This window comes from Triturus cristatus, chromosome 3_1 (assembly GCF_964204655.1).
Source record: "Triturus cristatus chromosome 3_1, aTriCri1.1, whole genome shotgun sequence".
Classification (NCBI taxonomy): Eukaryota; Metazoa; Chordata; class Amphibia; order Caudata; family Salamandridae; genus Triturus; species Triturus cristatus.
This window is the reverse complement of record NC_140583.1, coordinates 639,261,603-639,280,672: the sequence shown is the minus strand read 5'-3', so window position 1 is coordinate 639,280,672 and position 19,070 is coordinate 639,261,603. Positions and strand designations below refer to the sequence as shown.

The window sequence follows — 19,070 nt, the reverse complement described above, 5'->3', positions numbered from 1 at the left end:
CAAAAGCAGCAGAAGAGAAGATACAAAGAAAAAGCATAAAATTGTTAATCCATTGTTTAGATTACTAAAGGAGGTTTGACGAACGTGCCCCTTACAGAGTGAGCCTTGGGTGTACAAAAGCTAGTACGTTTCTGGTAACAGAGTAAAGTACAATCCATCTGGAAACAGATTGTTTGAAAGTGGATAAGACTGTAGAAATAGGACCATAATTAAAACACAATTGTTTTGAATTGTGGTTGTCTTCTGTTTTGTCTAGATGCAATTTCAGAACTCTTACCATCCACTGAACACAGAGACCTTTTCACTGGAGTGGAAGCAATCTGAAAAAAGGTTGGGAGAAATATGGAATTTATTAATATGGTAGTATCATACTACTTTAAGAAGGAAATTTGCATGCATCCTCATGAGAACTTTATCCTTACAGGAATATCATGGAGGTTTCAATGGAACTTAGGACCTGGATCTTGCTTACCTTATGGGTCGATTTGAATGCAACCGGAAAAGAAGCTTTCCATGATATTATGAAGGAACTTTAATGGATGAAAACTACAATTTTGACTTAGCCAAATAGAGAATGTAAGGCAACATTGTTTCTTCTAGGCTCTTTGCTGGGTCGATGTTACTCACAAATGGGTCTTAATGTGCTTGGGTCCTTTTTTCCTAAAATGAAAGTCACAGAAATAAAGTGTATTTCCTCTCTGGGAATCTGGGACTTTCGCCACACTTTGTTTCCACAACAAGATGGTCTACTCCTGCTGTAGTGGTTTCTGGTGAAAATGATACAACCTCCTCGGGGGGACTGCAGGGGCCCTTTGATTTGAGATTGTAGTCAATTTGCACAATATTCAGCACCCATCTTCGTGAAGAAATCTCTTGCCTCTCTGCATAAGTACTGCATTACTTCACCCCGGCTGCAGTGACAAACGGTGGAAAGGGAAGGAGGACCGTGAGTTTTGAAGATGTGGCGGTGGAGAAGGAGCAGCTGGAAGAACAGGTCTCCCAGACTGAGGAGAATCCAGGTCGTGTGGAGGCATAGTCGGAAGGGTGGTAGTGTAACCCACCCGGACAGAGTTGGAGAGTTCCTCAAATGGGAATGTTATTGTGAGCGAGACAAATCAGACAGCACAATCACAGGAGAGACTTCGCTAGATCAAGAGCATGCCCTAGAATATCTAGTGCCAGAGTCTGGCAGCAGCCTTCTGGCTTTAGCTTCTATATCCATGGAGATGATAGACCTCTGGGATCCCCGAACATGATTAGGCTTGGTCTCTTTGACATCACATACCTCAAAGAAAAACACCTGATCTGTAGGTAATAAAATCTCCCCCTCTCCAAAAAACTGTAGGTATATTTAATGTCTTGAAAAAAGTGGATTGAGCCCTTCTGGAAAAGATCTGAAGAGGTAATACACATGTGAAATTCATATCTAAAATTTGGTCTGGAGATGTCAGGGAAAAAGCCCACATTCCCGTGTATATACATGTTTTAGACACGGGATGTGAATCCACAGTCTCAAACTTCAGGACCAGTTTGTCGTGATTATTTTTTTAAATGACAAGTCTTTGTCTAACATGATGTTTCTCACAGCAGGTAACCCTGGGGATGCCTCCAAACTGGCACACCCATAACATGGACACAAAGAGGAATGAGGTTTCTGCCTAAAGCTGTCATCACCCTTGTTGAAGAAGACACCAGAGACAGACAAACAGGGCAGGCCTGACTTTTAAACATTTCACCTTGCAAAACAGAAACTGCAGACCCGCTCTTCACTCTACCATCAAGCAAATGGCAGTGCTCAGGAAGAACAAATCAGCGGCTCCGTGATAACAAAAGTCCTCATGAAATTTCTAAAGGTATCTCTGTTTTCATCCTCCTTACGTCAATGTCTGAATCACCACCCTCAAGCACTAGAAAGATCACGTCTACTCTCGGAGCAAGCTGTGCTCATTCTCTATCTTGCGCTATGCTAAACCAGGACATCCAAAACGGACCTCAATGGCTTCAGTCCTCAGATTCACTCACACACAGTCCTTCTACTGTATATGTATGGTACACACACTATAAACATGATGTCAGCATATAGGCCAAATGACAGACACACATTCTTCCACTTCCGCATCGTGTGGCACCTGCCCACAAACATGCTGCAGCATCTCTTCAGGGACATGAAGTGCTTTATAAATAAAACTGCAACATAACACAACCTTGGTTTCCAAGTTATTGTGCCAGATTTAGGAATTTTTAGTTGCAGCTAAGTTTCATTTCAGTGCATGCCAAATGTCATGGTTGCAAATGCAGATTGTACCAGCTTAGGAATACATTTACATTTCAAAGGTGGCACACAGTCAGTAAGCACTCTGACGTCAGCCCTGTCGAGGGAGTAAAGGAGTCTCACAGATCCCCTCCTGCAGATGGTAGCAGACTGTCACTGCACCTGCCTGCAAGAGAATATCTGGCTCCCGCCATTTTGAAGTGCGGGCTGGGTGCTGCCTGCACTGTGAAAGACAGAGCTGCTTCAGAAAGCTGCTCTGCTTTTCACTATTGCACTTCCCCCAGGGCAACTGCGAGTTTGCAACTGCTCTGAGGGCTGAGAATTATATGCAATAGGAGAGACTATCCCTGTCAGCACCGGGTGCAAACATAGACACTGCACCCGAAGTATAATACAGGCCTGGTAGTTCTTAGGAATGCGGTCAAGAGTGGCCATTAAAAAAAAAGAATGGAAAGTTTGTGAAATCACAAACATTCTCAAAGCATTTTCCTACACAAAATGTATAAGGAAACTTGCTCCAAAGAAAGGAGGAGTGAGTATGACTTTTGGGAGGAAAATGCCACAAACAAGTCAATATTTTCAGTGACTTGGGGGAAGAGGGATGTCTATGGATGGGATTATATTCCATGTGGAGCCAAAAAACAGAAGAGGAAGCACAAAGATACTTACCCTGTAATCAATTTGTTGTACCTTGTAGTGCTGTATGAGTCTTTTTGTCCTGGTACGCTATGGGCTAAGAGGACTCAAGAGATATCTCGAGACAAGAATTCTTCAAACAAGAACTTACAAACGTCCACATTCAACACTAGGAGGCCGTCGTATACTATAGCAGCACATGTTACAAACAAAATTGCGCAAAGGGATGTTTAATACAATCCTGATAGTCCATCTGCAAATAATGAGCAAGTATAGGGTTAGAGTAACTGAAGAATTCTGTGAATTTCTCAATATATCAAAATGGTATATCTTGGGTGTCGACACCGTGCATCTTCCCTGTTTCTCTGCCTCTGCTGCTCAGCCAGTGAGAATGTGTTGGGTAGAATGTTGGTGTGGATGGCGATGTCATGGAATGGGTGGATTACTGTGAGGTGGACTGTCAGTTGGATCCTGAGGCCGCTCCTGTTGGGGTTAATTACATCTATTGTCACGTGGTTTTAGGCCACTCCCTATTTACAGTGCTAAGTTAGCTCAATCACGTTAGCTGTTAGACAGCCATCTTGTTGCTTTTGCTGCCTTTGCACCCGACACTGTTGTTACATGTTATTCATTTGAGAAATGCAGACTCGCTCTTGTCTCAAGTGAATGTTATTTATACATCCTTAACAGTTGCTAGTGCCCTTGGTCTGTACATCGAGTAAAGAACTGTTCTAGGACACTAGACGGTGCCGGCTGATTGTGTTCAGGGTGATCGTACCACTGTTTAGTCATAACATGCACGCAGCTGCAAATACCAGAAAGTCGTAGGCTTTAATATTACAGCGCAGCATTTTGTTAGGGCATTCGATAGAAGAGCTGAAGCAGAGAACACTGAGCTGATCCTGTGATGTGATACACCTAAGCTGATCTATACGGTATGGGGTCCCCTATGCAAGCCTATGAGACCTTCTAATAGTCTAATAATATTTTATTAGTTGCTAGAGAAAGGAGGGTGGTTATTTTCCACTGTCATTATTAATATGATCGCTCCTTTCATTTTCTATGGTATTGTAACAATGCTAATGGTAATGATCTTAACCATTTGTCTGCTTATGTTAGCCAAAGTACTGTATAACAGGACTCGAGGTTTATGAATAAATTCTTTAAACTTTACTGTGTCTTAGTTATTCTGTTGTGGACTGATATATATGTGCAAACGGGTATTTCGGGTTCCCACCATTCCTGAGAATAACTAAGTCGCATGTTCTGGGTTGTCTATACATTGGGACCGCCGAGCTAAATCTTGGATAACGAATGTGACACTAAGCTAGTCGGATAAGGGGTTCTTAGTTCTGAGGGGAGTTTCTGGTACACCACAATTCTCTAAGGTTCTGGTTTCCTGCGCATAGTTCTGTGCATACGCAGAATCCCTACAACACTATTCCTCTCAACTTACTTGAAGACTACCTTTATATCAAAGAACAATAAAACTATTCATCTTTAACCTTACTGAGTCTACTGTAACTCCTTCCTGCGATACAACACAAAATTGTGAGCATAAGCCTACGAGTCTTAGATATACTTATTTGTTGTTAGGAATTGGCCCATTGTGACTAGGAGGGAAAAGTCAATCACGCAGAGATTCCTAGGACAGTAACAAAATCAAAAGATCTGTGTTTATGAGTAGGGGTTTGCAACGTATCCTTGTTTGTGCATCCTTTACATTTTGTGGAAGCTCATACCAAACTGCAGTTTCTTTCTCTCATTTAGAGTCGGGGAAACTACTGGACTTTCTTCAATGGTGGAGCCATTGTTAACTCTGCAGTCAGACAACCTTGACAAGTGGGGCATGGCTTGGAGCTTGCCGCTAGATGGCGCACAAATCGGAGCTCCTACGGTGCAGCCGGTAAACATCCTGTCTTCTAGGGCCAGTAGTCACCTCCCCAAAACACCTGGTCTTGCATCCGAGAGCAGCGCCACAACACCTTCAACCTCACGGTCGGTACAGGATCCAGCCCCGAGGCAAGATTGGCCAAGATGACGGCAGCCACAGGGACTAAATGAACCCGAAGCCCATGGCCTGGAAAGTGAGACGGGTGTAGCGTGGCTGAGACTCAGAACTACGAGATGCTTCAAGATGAGGAACAGCGGCTGACAACCCCTGATGGGGTAAGGTATGAGGGTCGGGTAGCCCACCCACCCTGACAACGCGGCCTAGGGTTCTGAGATGGGACTATACACCTGCAATCTGCAAACGACAGACTGTGTGCCAAAGGGGAGACAATGTTGGGCATTGTGGCCCCACGGCTGGGTAAAGAAGGTGAAAAAAGCAACTAAAACACAAAGGAGCAAACACAGCAAACTAGGGGCAGCTGATCTGAATACTCAACAAGAGCGAACTGCGACCGACTGCGTAACAACCTAATCTGTTGGGAGTATGCAGAGAGATGTGGGCGGCCGTGGCCCTGGTAGGAACTGATGGGTCTAGGAACAACAATCAGATAGAGAGCCATGGTTAAGATAAACCCCGCAAATCGGTCCAATCCTCAAAACCTGAACAATAAGTCTTCAGAGGCCTCCCACTGGAGGGAACCGGTCAACCTGTAGACCAAGACTGGAAACCTCTTGCGCATCCGATCCTTTGCTAAAAGAGCTGCTCTTGGCGGTCACAGAATCACACTTCTTAGAAACTAAAATTGATACTGTGGCAATAGACATACATTTGTTACACGCGGATTTCCACAAAATGAGGGCTAGGGTGAACGCAGCCAAGACCACCTAGGCAGAATACTCGGAATTGAATATGCTACTTACCAGTATGCATCTGTTCTTGGCATGTAGGGCTGCTGACATTCATATCTGTGCATAGATCGCCGCATAGATCGCCGCCTAGTGTTGGGTCCGGATGTTTGCATGTTGTTGTCCTGGAAGAGTCTTCGAAGTATCCTTGGATAGGTGACTCCTCCCCTGGACTACAGTGCGCATGGGCATCCTCTCCATCCTCAGATTGTTTTTCGCCATTGTGGCAGTGATGGAGTAGATACAGAAAGTGATGACCATGCTTGCAGTAATTCTGAGAGCTGCAGCTGCGACAGGCGCCGGGGAGGAGGGAGGGCGATATGAATGTCAGCAGCCCTACATGCCAAGAACAGATGCATACTGGTAAGTAGCATATTCAGTTCGAGGCATGTGGGCTGCTGAATTCATATCTGTGCATAGAATACATAGCAGTGCCCTCTATTGGCGGCGGCTACCCGTGCCAGCTGCAGCGGTCTGAAAAAGTGTTTTGAGAACAGCCTGTCCTACAGCTGCCTGCTGTTTTGACTGCACATCTACGCAATAGTGTTTTGTAAATGTGTGTGTAGTGGACCATGTGGCTGCTCTGCATATATCATGCAGGGGAATATTTCCTAGGAAGGCCATGGAAGCCCCCAACTTACGTGTTGAGTGGGCTCGTGGTGGAATAGTTAATGTGCGTTTTGCTTTTTGATAACAGATTTGAATACACTTAACTATCCATCTGGCTATCCCTGCTTTGGAGATGGCGTTACCTTTGTGGTGTGGGGCAAAGGCAACGAACAGTTGTTTTGTCTTCCTGAAGGGTTTAGTCCTATCGATGTAGTACATGAGGGCCCTCCGTACATCTAGTGTATGTAGTGCCCTTTCTGCAACAGTTTGTGGGTTTTGGAAGAAAACTGGCAGTTCAATAGTCTGATTCATGTGGAACTGCGATATTACTTTGGGCATGAATTTGGGGTTGGTACGTAGTACGACCCTGTTGGTGTGAACCTGTATAAATGGCTCTTGAACGGTTAGTGCCTGGAGTTCACTAACTCTTCTTAGGGAAGTGATCGCTACAAGGAAGGCCACTTTCCAGGTAAGGAATTGAATCTCGCATGAGTGTAGAGGTTCAAAGGGTGGACCCATCAGGCGTGTGAGGACCAAGTTGAGGTTCCACATTGGAGCCGGTGGGTGGCTTGGTGGAATGACTCGTTTGAGTCCTTCCAAGAATGCTTTGATGGCAGGCACTCTGAATAGAGAGAGGTGCTGCCTGGTTTGCAGATAGGCTGAGATTGCGGTCAAATGGACACGTATAGAGGTGTACGCCAGATTGCATCGATATAGGTGTAAGAGATAACAGATGATGTTTTGGATGGATGCGTCCAGCGGGTTGATGTCATTATTACCGCAATAAATGACGAACCTTTTCCATTTGGCTGCATAGCAAGCTCTGGTAGTGGGTCTCCTGGCCTCCTTGATGATGTCCATACAGTCAGGTGGCAGGTTGAGATAGCCAAACTCTAGGACTTCAGGAGCCAGATCGCCAGATTCAGCTGTTGCGGATCTGGGTGCTGAACCTCTCCATGGTTCTGCGTCAAATGCGCGGGTTTGATCCGCAGCCTTTGATGCGGCACCACGGAAAGTTCGAGGAAGGTGGTGTACCACGGCTGGCGTGCCCACGTGGGAGCAACTAGGACGAGTGTCAGGGAGTGTTGTCGGAGTTTGCGGGCCACTAGCGGTATCAATGGCGCTGGGGGAAAAGCGTACGCAAATCTGCCGGACCAGTTCATCCATATCGCATTGCCCTGCGACTGCGGATGTGGGAATCTGGCGGCGAAGCTTTGGCATTTTGCGTTTTCGCTTGTCGCGAATAGGTCTATCTCCGGATGACCCCACTGCTGGAAGTACGGTTGGAGTACTGATGGGTGTAACTCCCACTCGTGCATCTGGTGGCTGTGTCTGCTGAGCAGATCCGCCATCTGGTTGTCCTTGCCAGGGAGGTGTTCCGCCATGAGGAACATGTTCCTTTGAATGGCCCACTTCCACATGCTCTGAGCCAGATGAGACAACTGTGGAGAGTGTGTTCCTCCCTGTTTCTGTATGTAGTACATTGCGGTCATGTTGTCCGTCCGGATCAACACGACCTTGTTGCATAGATGTACTTTGAATGCCTTCATGGCTAGGAAGATTGCCATCAATTCCAGAAGGTTGATGTGCAACTTCTTTTGTTGTGTTGTCCATAGTCCTTGCACTGTGTAGTGGAGTACATGAGCTCCCCATCCCTGGAGAGACGCGTCCGCTGTCAGTACTATCTGTGGGACAGGCTCTTGGAATGGTCGGCCCTTGCAAAGGTTTTGTGGATTCCACCAATGCAGAGAGTTGTATGCCCGACCGCTCACCAACACTAGGTCCTTTAACTGTCCTTGAGCCTGATTCCACTGACGTGCTAGGCACTCCTGAAGTGGGCGCATATGTAATCTCGCGTGCGGGACTATGAAGATGCAGGAGGCCATCATGCCTATCAACTGCATAAACACTCGCGCTGGAAGTGAGTGATTGGGTTTGAATTTGGAGATCAGCAGTTGTATGCTGTTGATCCTCACTAAATTTGGCTGAGCTGTGGCCGCCAGAGTGTCTATAGTCGCACCTAGGTACTGTTGTACGTGTGCGGGCTGGAGATGGGACTTTGGATAATTTAGTGAGAATCCCAGACTGTGAAGAAGGTGAATGGTGCGGGACATGTGGCTTGCACATTGCTGGGCTGACTTCGCTTGAACGAGCCAGTCGTCTAGGTAGGGGTAGACGTGTATATGCTGCCTCCGTAGATGTGCTGCCACCGTAGCTAGGCACTTCGTGAAAACCCTGGGCGCTGTTGTCACGCCGAAGGGAAGGACTTTGAACTGATAGTGCTGCCCCTGAACAGTGAACCTGAGGTATTTTTTGTGTGAGGGGTGGATGGGTATGTGAAAGTACGCATCCTTGAGGTCCAGTGTGGCTAGGAAGTCTCCCTGCTTGAGAAGCGGAAGGACTTGCTGTAGAGTGAGCATGTGAAAGTGCTCTGAAAGAATGTACTGGTTCAGGGGTCTCAGGTCTAATATAGGTCTGAGCGACCCGTCCTTTTTTGGAATTAAGAAGTAGAGGGAGTACACTCCCGCACCCTGCTCGTGGATGGGTACGACCTCTATAGCGCCTTTTAGAAGCATACTTTGCACTTCTTGCTGTAAGAGCGTTAAGTGCTCTGAGGACATAGGACGGCTTCTTGGTGGTATTGTGGGTGGAGTGGAGGTTAACTCCAGACAGTAACCGTATTTTACAATATCTTTGACCCACCTGTCCGTGGTGATGGAATTCCACGTGGACAGGAACCTTTGTAGCCTTCCCCCGACAGGTGTTATGTGGTCGGGAGGAAGGGAGAGGGCGTCACTGCTTGTTCTTGGGGGAGGACCTGGTGTTGCCGTAGCCGCGTCCTCTGCCCTTTGTGCTGGAGCCACGATATCCACCTCGGGTGTTTTTATCATAGGTGGTCTGTGTATTGCCTTTGTTATATGTTTGTTGTGACCCCTGTCCTCTACCTGCTCCCTTGTTTCCGGGGCGACGAAAGGAGCCGCTCCGAAAGGACTGAGTTTGTAGGGCGCCCATGGACTTTGCAGTGTCCGTGTCCTTTTTTATCTTTTCGAGGGTGGTGTCAACCTCTGGCCCGAATAAATAGTCGGGGTTGACGGGCTGGTTCAGTATATTGTTTTGTACCTCAGGCTTGAATCCTGAGATCCGTAGCCAGGCATGTCGTCGCAACATGACGCTTGTGTTTATGGCTCTGGCAGCCGTGTCTGCAGCATCTAGTGCGCATTTGATGGAAGCGTTCGTTAGTAGCTGTCCTTCTCTGATGAGCATTTCTGCGCCTTCCTTGAACTGGTCAGGGAGATGTTGGAATATTTGCTCCAGTGTGTCATAGTGCGCTCTATCATAGCGAGCAAGGAGCGCTTGAGTGTTGGCTATGCGCCATATGTTGGCAGCTTGGGCAGCAACTCGCTTGCCAGAGGTTTCTAACACCTTGGACTCTTTGTCCGGGGGAGGAGCGTCACCTGTTGTTTGCGAGTGTGCCCTCTTGCGTGCATTCGCTACGACGATGGAGTCGAGTGGTAATTGTCCTCTGATGTAAGTAGGATCCCCAGGTGCTGATCTGTATTTTTTATCAATCCTGGGGTTTATCACTCGTGCCCTGGTGGGTTCTTTGAAAATGTCCTTGGCTGGTTTGAGGACCCCCTTCAACATTGGCAGAGTCTTTACATGTCTTTCTGAGGATGCAAAGGTGTCCATTAGAAAGTCATCTTCGATGGTATCAGAGTGAAGCTGTACCCCATGGTTATTTGCAGCACGTTCGATAAGAGCGTTGAACGCCGCAGTATCCTCCGTAGGAGATGTTTTTGCCCCATAGAGTTGTTGGTCCTGTGCATCGAGAGGTGCACTGGGGTCTGCGGGGTCGCCCCAAGTTTGATCAGGGTCCTGCTGGTCATCAGGGTCCGTGTCTACATGGTAGGGGACTTGGTCATCCATGTAGTCCTCCAATGCATCTGTATCGGAGCGTGTGGGGGAGAACCGGTGTGGATCCTGTGGCAAGCCGAAGGTAATGTTGGCCGGCACCGAAGAGGCTGCTGGAGCTCCGACCGAACCGGAACCCGACGTGTCCTGGAGGACAGCTGTGGTTTTGCTGCCTTGCGTCGCACCAGGTCGTACTTGGGGCGCCTTCGAGGCTTTGGCACCGGCCAGGCTCGTAGAGGCGGCCGTGGATTTTTTCGGCGCCGGCGGTTCATCGAGTCGAGGTGCAGAGATCACCGTCGAAGTCTTCGATACCTGAGGCTTAGGTGTCGTCGAGGGAGCGATGCGAGACACAGCAGGCGGTACGGCCCTTGGTGTCGTTGGTGCCGGTAGCCGAGCAGGTTTGTCGGTGCCGATGGCTTTTTTCCGTTTGTCGACTCCAACGTCGCCCGCTTCAAGTTCGGCACCGAAGTCCCTCTTGGTGCGGTCGGTGCCCACGCGGTGCGCTGGCGTCGAAGGCCTCGATCCGACCAGCGCCACTTTCAGTTTCGGTTTCGGTGGAACCGGAGCAGCTTTCGGTTTCGGTTTTGTGGTAGGGAAACCAGCCTGTTTATGTAGTAATGGCTGCCGCTGAACGTCCGAGGCCGGGCCCGAGGGCGGGGCCGAAGAACTGCGGGATGGGTCTCGGGTAAGGCCCGAAGGCGATCCCTCGACCGGAGCCATAGGCTGTGGCACTGGTGTTTGAACGGTTTGAACAGGTAGGCCTTGTTCATCATTGGAGCTACTTTCTTCGGCCCCTAAGGCCTCCTCGTCGTCTCCTACCTCGGTGTCGTCTTCACCTCTGTGGAAGAGTGACTCGTCTACCTCGTCCGATCCGGGTTCGTGTTCGGAAACGGGACTGGAGGGCAAGACTTCTAATTCCTCGACGTCTTCGGCCTCGTCGAAGATGTCTGTTGGGGCCGGTGCCGCGTGCTGCGCCTCGAGTCTCGCCGCTCGTCGATTCCGCAGAGTCTTCTTGGAACGGAACCGGGCACAGGCCATGCATGTCGATTCGTCGTGGTCCGGCGAAAGGCATTTGTTGCACACCGGATGGACGTCGATGTGTGGGTACTTCGCATTGCATACCGGACACCTTTTGAATGGCGTCCTCGATTCCATCGTCGAAGTAGTCGATGGACAGGTAAATGCGAAAAAAGTCGGTGCTGAAAGTTAGTAAACTAACAGGATTGTATCGAAACCCGATCGATAAACAGTACCGACGCAAACTAAAGGCCTTTTGGCCTCGAAAAAATATTTTCCTAACTTGAGCTAAGATAGCACATCCGAACCCAATGGCGGAAAAAAACAATCTGAGGATGGAGAGGATGCCCATGCGCACTGTAGTCCAGGGGAGGAGTCACCTATCCAAGGATACTTCGAAGACTCTTCCAGGACAACAACGTGCAAACATCCGGACCCAACACTAGGCGGCGATCTATGCACAGATATGAATTCAGCAGCCCACATGCCTCGAACACATAGCTACCCTCAAAGACTGAGGTGCGCCGACTCGCAATGGAAACCCAACGCTTGCACAGCAGGACAGAGGACGCAGAGGGTCGATCCAGTAGCAACAATGTACCTCAGGAGGCCTGCAGAAAAACGTTAAGGGGCATGTGTTTGAACACTTTGAAGAGCAATTCATCAAATTTGTGATCAGACCGTCAGATCTCTCCTCATACTTTGTGACTGAGTGAGCGCAACGTGTTCCTGGAGCACCACCAAGACCCGGGGCGAGGCATAGACCACTATTCACTAGGGTGCTGAACTATAAAGACCGAGATGCGTCCTTCGAGTGGCCTGCCACTTTGATAAAGTGAAAATGGAACTGCGCAAGCGTAACATCCAATACATGATGGTCTTCTGATCTTCATAACACCGAAAGAGGTATGGAAATCGCTGCAAGCCAGTCTGACAAAAGAAATCCACAGACCCACTAGTGAAGGCCAGAGCTGAAACACGAGGCCCCACATCTCGGCCTCCCCTAGGAGGCACATGCGTAGGAGACAGATCAGACGCAGGATGGAGCTGCTGACATCCACGAGTTACAAGACTGACAGAGTATGTGCCAGGAATATTAAACAAATGGAGCCGGTTGCAGATAGGAATCACAGGAAGGCAAGAAATCTTGCGCCATAGTCACACACCTCTACAGCCCAGTAGAAAAGAGACCAGCAACGTTAGATCTGGTATTTTTTCTGTTAGTGTGATGTGCTAATGCTTTTTGTTGGGGCGACAGACACCTCAAGGATTGGGGTGGTGGGGTGTTTTAGACCCACGGCATAAGTTAGTAGGGTGTGGGGCTGAGGGTGGGCTTTGGGTATGGTGAAAGGGTTGGAGCTCCAGATGCATTAATGGTGGTGGGAAAGAGGGGACGGGGGTATGGGTTAGATGATGAGACAGACTAGGGTCACCTACACCAACATCATTGTACATCATGATAAAATATGCCTTCGGGTCTTCAGCTCAAATGTCAATTACATGGGTAACAAGGTAAAACAGGGTGTGGACGTAAGGTAGCTGGCAAGGCAGGAGCTAGACCAATTACTGGCATAAGAAACACACTTGGTGGGTAATAATTTTGGGTTCCTGGCTAGGGCTAAATACAAGGTCCTAGACCATTCAGGCCTTACAACAGGTTCCTGAGGAGTGGGTATGCTGGCAAGCAAATCCATACCCCTTACCATCACACGTACATGGCTTGACCCCAGGGGTTGCTATGCCGCAATACTGGGAAAATGGAATGGAGAGAAAATATTGGTAGCGTCAATCTACTAAACCCCCCACCCCCATCCTCACTACCCCCCCACCTCCCCTAGGCCTACAAACCCAGATGATGCAGAAAGTGTGGAAATGGCTTATACAGGCCCCCGATGCACTGATGGCTTTGGGCATGACTTTAATCCCACAATGAACACACAGCTGGACAGATTCTCCAAGACCTCCCAAACAGGTAGAGAAGACAAGACTACTCTAATTCATTAGAGAGCTGGGGCTGGTGGACATCTGACATGCAACCCATCTGGGGAAATGGCAATATTCATATGTTGCTGGGGGCCTCCGTTCCTGTTCCAGACTTGACTATCTGTTTGTGCCAGCGATGCACGAGTCGAGATTTAGGGATACCGAGTTCCTGTTGAGGGGTATCTTGGAATGCTCGCCTCGAACGGCCAGACTGGTAACAAGCACACCCTGGGGAATGCTGGACTGGAGACTGTACTCCTGGGAATTTCACACTGGGGAAGCTAAAAGGCAACATTTCATCACCACAACACCACTTCATGGAAAATACAGGGTCAATAACTCACCTGTGACACTGTGGGAGGCCTGCAGGGTGGTTCACAAGGGAAAGCAGATTGCTGCCTCCGCCGGGAGACATGAAAAGAAACCTAGAGCGATGCATGACATTGAACAGCGACTCACGAAATGGGAAGCCGAATATCTAAGTCACCCAAGGGCAAAAATTTGCATACAATAGCTATTGACAGATCGGAATATAGACAGCTCGCGGAAGACTACGAAAGGGTGCAATTTCGAGTCCACCAACACAAACTGTATGAAGTTGGCAGTAAGATGGGCATTGGCGGCCGGCACGGATGGGGGGTGGCGTTTGGGGGGTAAAGGGAGTTGCGGGAGGAGGAAGGGGAATGTAAAAAGAAGAAAAAAAACCACTTCCCTTACCATCTCTCTTCTGTGGGACTCGGGCCGAACAGCAACCAGGAAGCACACCCAGGCTCCCCTGACCAATCACAATGCAGAGTTATGATTGGTCTGAGCGCCGTGGTTCGGCGCTCAGTTAAGGAATCAGGGCCTGGGCAACTTCTCTATGCAGGTTCTAATGCAGCCTGCATGGAGAACATGCAAATCACTCCTCCCCTGTACTGCTCTGAGAGCATAGCAGCCCCACCCGCCCGCAAAGCAGCTGGAAATAATAAAATGATAATAAGTTATTATCATTTTATTTTTCCTTTCCTCACACTTCTTAAAAGCCGTGGGGCGACGGTCAGCCGCCTTAGCAGAAGTGCCGCCACTGAAGACAGGTAAACTCCTGCATGGCTGGCGCATAGAGAAACAGGACAGAGGTGGGTGTGGAGCATGCGTACTGCCGGGGGTTGTTAATCCACATCACCACAGATATTGCTGGGACCTTTGTGGAGTACCTTAGCAATCTGTCCTGCACAATGGGCAAATGGTCCACCGACCAGATGACTCGATTTACGGGAATCTGCTGCTCTCTGTCATTCTGTCATCCCCCGTGGAGGACAGTGGACAACTGAAGGTGGCAATGGCCATCACACAACTTAAAAGTGACAGGACTGCCACCTGACTTTTTTAAGTGCATAATTCTGCATCTTTGTGAACCGCTCCCACTGATGTTTTAGGAGGCCGCCCAGAAGATTTCCGCACTGCCAATATTGTTCTCATACACAAAGAAAGTAAACTGGTGGAGTACTGCGCAGCCTACAGGCCTATCTTTCTACTGACCATTGAGATGAAAATCCTGGTCGAAATGTTGTCCACTTGACTCTATGAGGTTGTCAACAAACTCCTAGCTCCAGACGAGTTTGGTTTTATGCCCCATAGATCAACAAGGCTCAATTTTTGCCACCTGCACGGTGTCTCCTAAAAGGCCTCTGGCTAAGGCAGCACGCTGTGATACTCTCTTTAGATGGCAAAAAGGCATTCGATTTGCTCGAATGGCCATCTCTGATGGCAATCCTTCGCAGACTGAGATTTGGACCAGAGTTAATGCCTTGGGTCCTGTTGCTATACAAAGATCCCATTGCGAGAGTGAGGGACAGTGGGACACTTGAGCATATCTTCCACCTGAATCAAGGGACAGCGCGGTGTCCCTTGTTTGTTCTAGCAATCAAGCCATTAGCCTACTGGATTCGCTGTGACCCACAGATGGAGGGGTTGGGGCGGGGGGGGGGGGTGGGGGAGGGGGGGGAGTGGGGGGGGAGGTGTCTAAGCTGGACCCGGACTGGGAAGATGTCATATCCCTCTCCACAATGATATCCTTCTCTCTCTAGGAGACCCCCACACAATCTGTACTTAGAATTCTTGACATCCTCTGAATATTCCTAACATATTCCAGGGTGTGCTTCAATTAGGAAAAATAAGTGGGACTTCCCAATACAATAGACACGTACCAGGTATACATGTTCCCAAATATACAAAAGAGTTCATGCAAAGGAACTTGGGCAGAATTCTTGATGAATACCAGTCAATGTCGAACGCTGGAGGAAACTCCCATTGTCGATACTGGAGTGGGCAGCACTTTATAAAATGATCACTCTCCTGAAATATCTGTATGTGTTACAAAACACACCATTTGAGGTGCAGTATGGCTTTTTCGCAGGGGTAGACACGGCTACAAGGTCACTCCTGTGGAATGATGGACCACCTAGGATAGCACTCAAAACCCTTACACGTAGCCCCTATGAAGGAGGTATAGCACTCCGACATCTGCAGTAGTACTACTGGGCATCACAACTGATCGAGATAAGGAACTGGGTGTTCCCAACGCAATAGGAACCATGAGTGATGGCGGGCATTTGGACACTCACACCAAGGAGTTACCTAAAGGCCCAATATGAGGGTGGGGGAGGGGGGTGGGAGAGTAACAGAAACTGGAGGGACTCCCACACGAACACAGTGGTCAAGATATGGCACAGGGCAACAACAGCCAGGGCTGGAGGGGTAACAGTACACTAGAGACGCCACTGTGGAACTCACTGTCCTCCACGAGGTGGGCAAACTGGTGGGTTTTCATGGGTGAAGTGTACAATTCGCATCTCCATACTCGGAGATGTATGGGGCCCCATACAAATATGCAATCCCTATGTAGGAACCCAGTATTTCAAATATATATTCAGTTGAAACACTCACTACCTAGGTACAAACTAAACCTGTCTAATCTGGCTGAGGAATACCCTCTCGAATATAGGGTGTTGATGGCCACCCCCCTCCACTGAAACACGATTTCACAGGTCTACCACACACTCCTCAACAACTCTGAACATCCCCTAACACATATTATGGAAAAATGGGAACAGGACCTGGAGGTCTAGACGACACGGACTGTGAAGATGCAGGTCAATACCTGAGAAAAGTGGCCATACAATCTTGCTTTCAGCTGGTGCATCTTAAAATCCAATACCGGACATACTATATAAGAACCAGACTCGTAAAAATGGGAAAAGCAGAGAATGACAGGTGCCTACTAGGTTGCAATCTCCTGGGAACACTGCTTCATACTGTATGGGCATGACTACGTCTCACACCTTTCTGGGAACCTATACTACGTAAACTGAGGATGACCAAACGACACCTAGATACCTGTTACTATTCAGTAATATAGTCCTAATGGTGGAAAGAGGGCTAATAAAATTGTGGGGGTCAGATACACTGCCGTCGGTGGTGGAATAGTCCTGGAACATGGACTTGTGTATGTGTGCAGAAGAGGCAGTCTACATAACCCGCAATTGTCTGCAGGCTGTACCGCAATTCTCTGTGCGCGGTTGTCCGATTTGTGGCCCATGGCAGGAGGATGGAGCTACAACCCAAAATTGATAATGGGACAATATTATAGCAGCTAATGTCCCGGAGGGAGCATGAGAAAGGGCCCGCCCAGCTGGGCACTACCCCCATAAAGTATATACTTGCTAATATGTACTGCATCTTCATTGTTGAGCTGCTAATGAGTGCCTTTTGTTACAAAATACCAAATAAATTGAGTTAAAAAAAAAAAAACCTTGACTGGTGGTGCATTCACCATTTGATCGTTGGGTCAAACTGCCTGTAGCCCCAATCTACCATACCAGGAGGAAAAAATCCTTAAAGTGCAGCAGGGAAAAAACTCTTGGTGCATGAAGAAAATCTATATTTTGCTTTTCAGTAGCAAAGCCCTGCTTCGGGGGCTTGTTGCTTAAAAGAAAAAGATAGCAAGGTGCAGGCGAAAAAAAGATAGCAGTCCACTTAGCATCCAACAGCGATCATCCTGGTACCAGTGGATGCAAGCTCATCACTACGATCCCAGCCAAGGAGGTAGGGGTCTCTAAGATAAATTTAAAACTGGCGGGTAACCAGTCAAATGGCCTACTTTACTTCCTGCCTTAAGAAAGGCATCAGAGGGTATTAATGGGATGTAGTTAACATAGTTTTCGCCACTCAATGTGTAAGGTTCTTGTTAGACAAGAATAGCAATAAAACAAGATTTTTATTTAACCTACAAACCAATAATTAACCACTATAGTTTTCATAGAATTAAAAAACAATATTGATTCACCTTCCTTACTACTGTTAATAAAGAAAAGGCATGTTATTATTTTTGAAGAAGAAATTAGAGATTTGGTTAGAAAAAAATCCATGACACTTAATGTGGTGATTCTTTATGAATAATTATGCAGAGCAATTTCTGTAATGCGAAGAAGTGGGCTTTCCCTCTTCATCAATAGTATTAACCAATGGGACAAATATAAGGCGACACGTCACTGCTACTATGTAAATTTCAATGACAAATGTTTTCTCTCAAGGTAGTACAGGGAAGAGGCAGCAAATTCCAGATGCTCATTCCTATAAATTCTGGGACTAATGAATTATGATTCTCAATGACATTCATATGGCAATCAAATGTCAGTTTCCATGCTCATATGTGACAGAAAGGCAATATATGAGAGGCCACGATACTACCATAGTTTGGGGGTGCTTTATGCATGGAGAGTTAAAGGATCTGAAGTGGCTATCAAAACAATGGCCATTACACAATTTACAAGTTTCCTGCCTATAGAGATGTTTAAGTAGCACCTACTAACAAAATAAAAGCTAATAGATCACACATTTTTCAATTGTTCCTGAACAATAAGATAAGATATGCGTGCATGTGACGGTCAGAAAATCTCCATTATGGACATCTAGGTATCAGCACAATCAAACCACAAAGCCTTTTTTGATTTACCTCGGAACATACAGGAGCACCCCATTGGTTCGAATGGAGTAAATTATGGCGTCAGCCAAACAGCGTGGGTCCGTGCTGGGATCTTTTTCTTTAAAATACATACACTGGAACAGCTCGGTAGACTGTTTCTGGCAGTGCTGCGCAGCCTAAAAAAAATCCACAAATCGATTTTAATATGCTACCTCATGTACAACCCATGTTATGTGTTTTATAGTGATAACACCAGTTTTGTTAAGCATTACAGATTTCTACTGGACCCCAACATCTGAATTCAAATTACGCATTGTGAAAGTAAACACTTGTATCCTTTGTTTGAACTAATATGTTAAATGCTACCCGATTTAGGAATTTATAACAGAGTCTGAAAAGAGAGACACATGCTTGCAACATAGTTTTGCAGCTTTTAAGCACTTAGAGAGTAACATACTGTGCAGTATCCGAACATCTAATAGATGTTTACTGGAAAATAAACATTTAGCCATCTTCCATAAGCATGGTCAGAGTTACTGATGACAATGTCGATCAAAAAGAATCATAATGCCCCAAACAATGGAAGGCACCTTCAGATTGTATTTTTGACATTGTGTAATATGTGAGAAAGTCAATGTACTATAAGAAAATCAAAATCTGGTAACTGTTAAAGGTAAATAACATTGCTTTTTTGTCTCATGAAAACTATTTTTTGTTCTATATTTACAAGATGTGCATAGTTTCAGGGATGCACTACTCTAATATGGAGGAAGGGGTGAAAAATGAGTGTTAGCAAAGTCTTTAAACTAGTCTGGTCCATTATTGCTTCATGTTTAGCAAGAATATACGCACAGTTATGTTTATGGACGTACGAGT

The 19,070-nt window shown here is 47.2% G+C and overlaps 1 protein-coding gene across 2 annotated transcripts in view; it reads right to left on the bottom strand.

Annotated features, from left to right (window-relative positions):
• DIS3L (DIS3 like exosome 3'-5' exoribonuclease) overlaps nt 1–19,070 on the bottom strand; it is a 310,197-nt gene that overhangs the window by 20,304 nt on the left and 270,823 nt on the right. For both annotated transcript variants that reach the window (XM_085644627.1, XM_085644628.1), the window contains exon 15: nt 18,225–18,370. In XM_085644627.1, the coding sequence (XP_085500753.1) occupies nt 18,225–18,370 (146 nt within the window). The remainder of the gene's footprint in view (nt 1–18,224; nt 18,371–19,070) is intronic.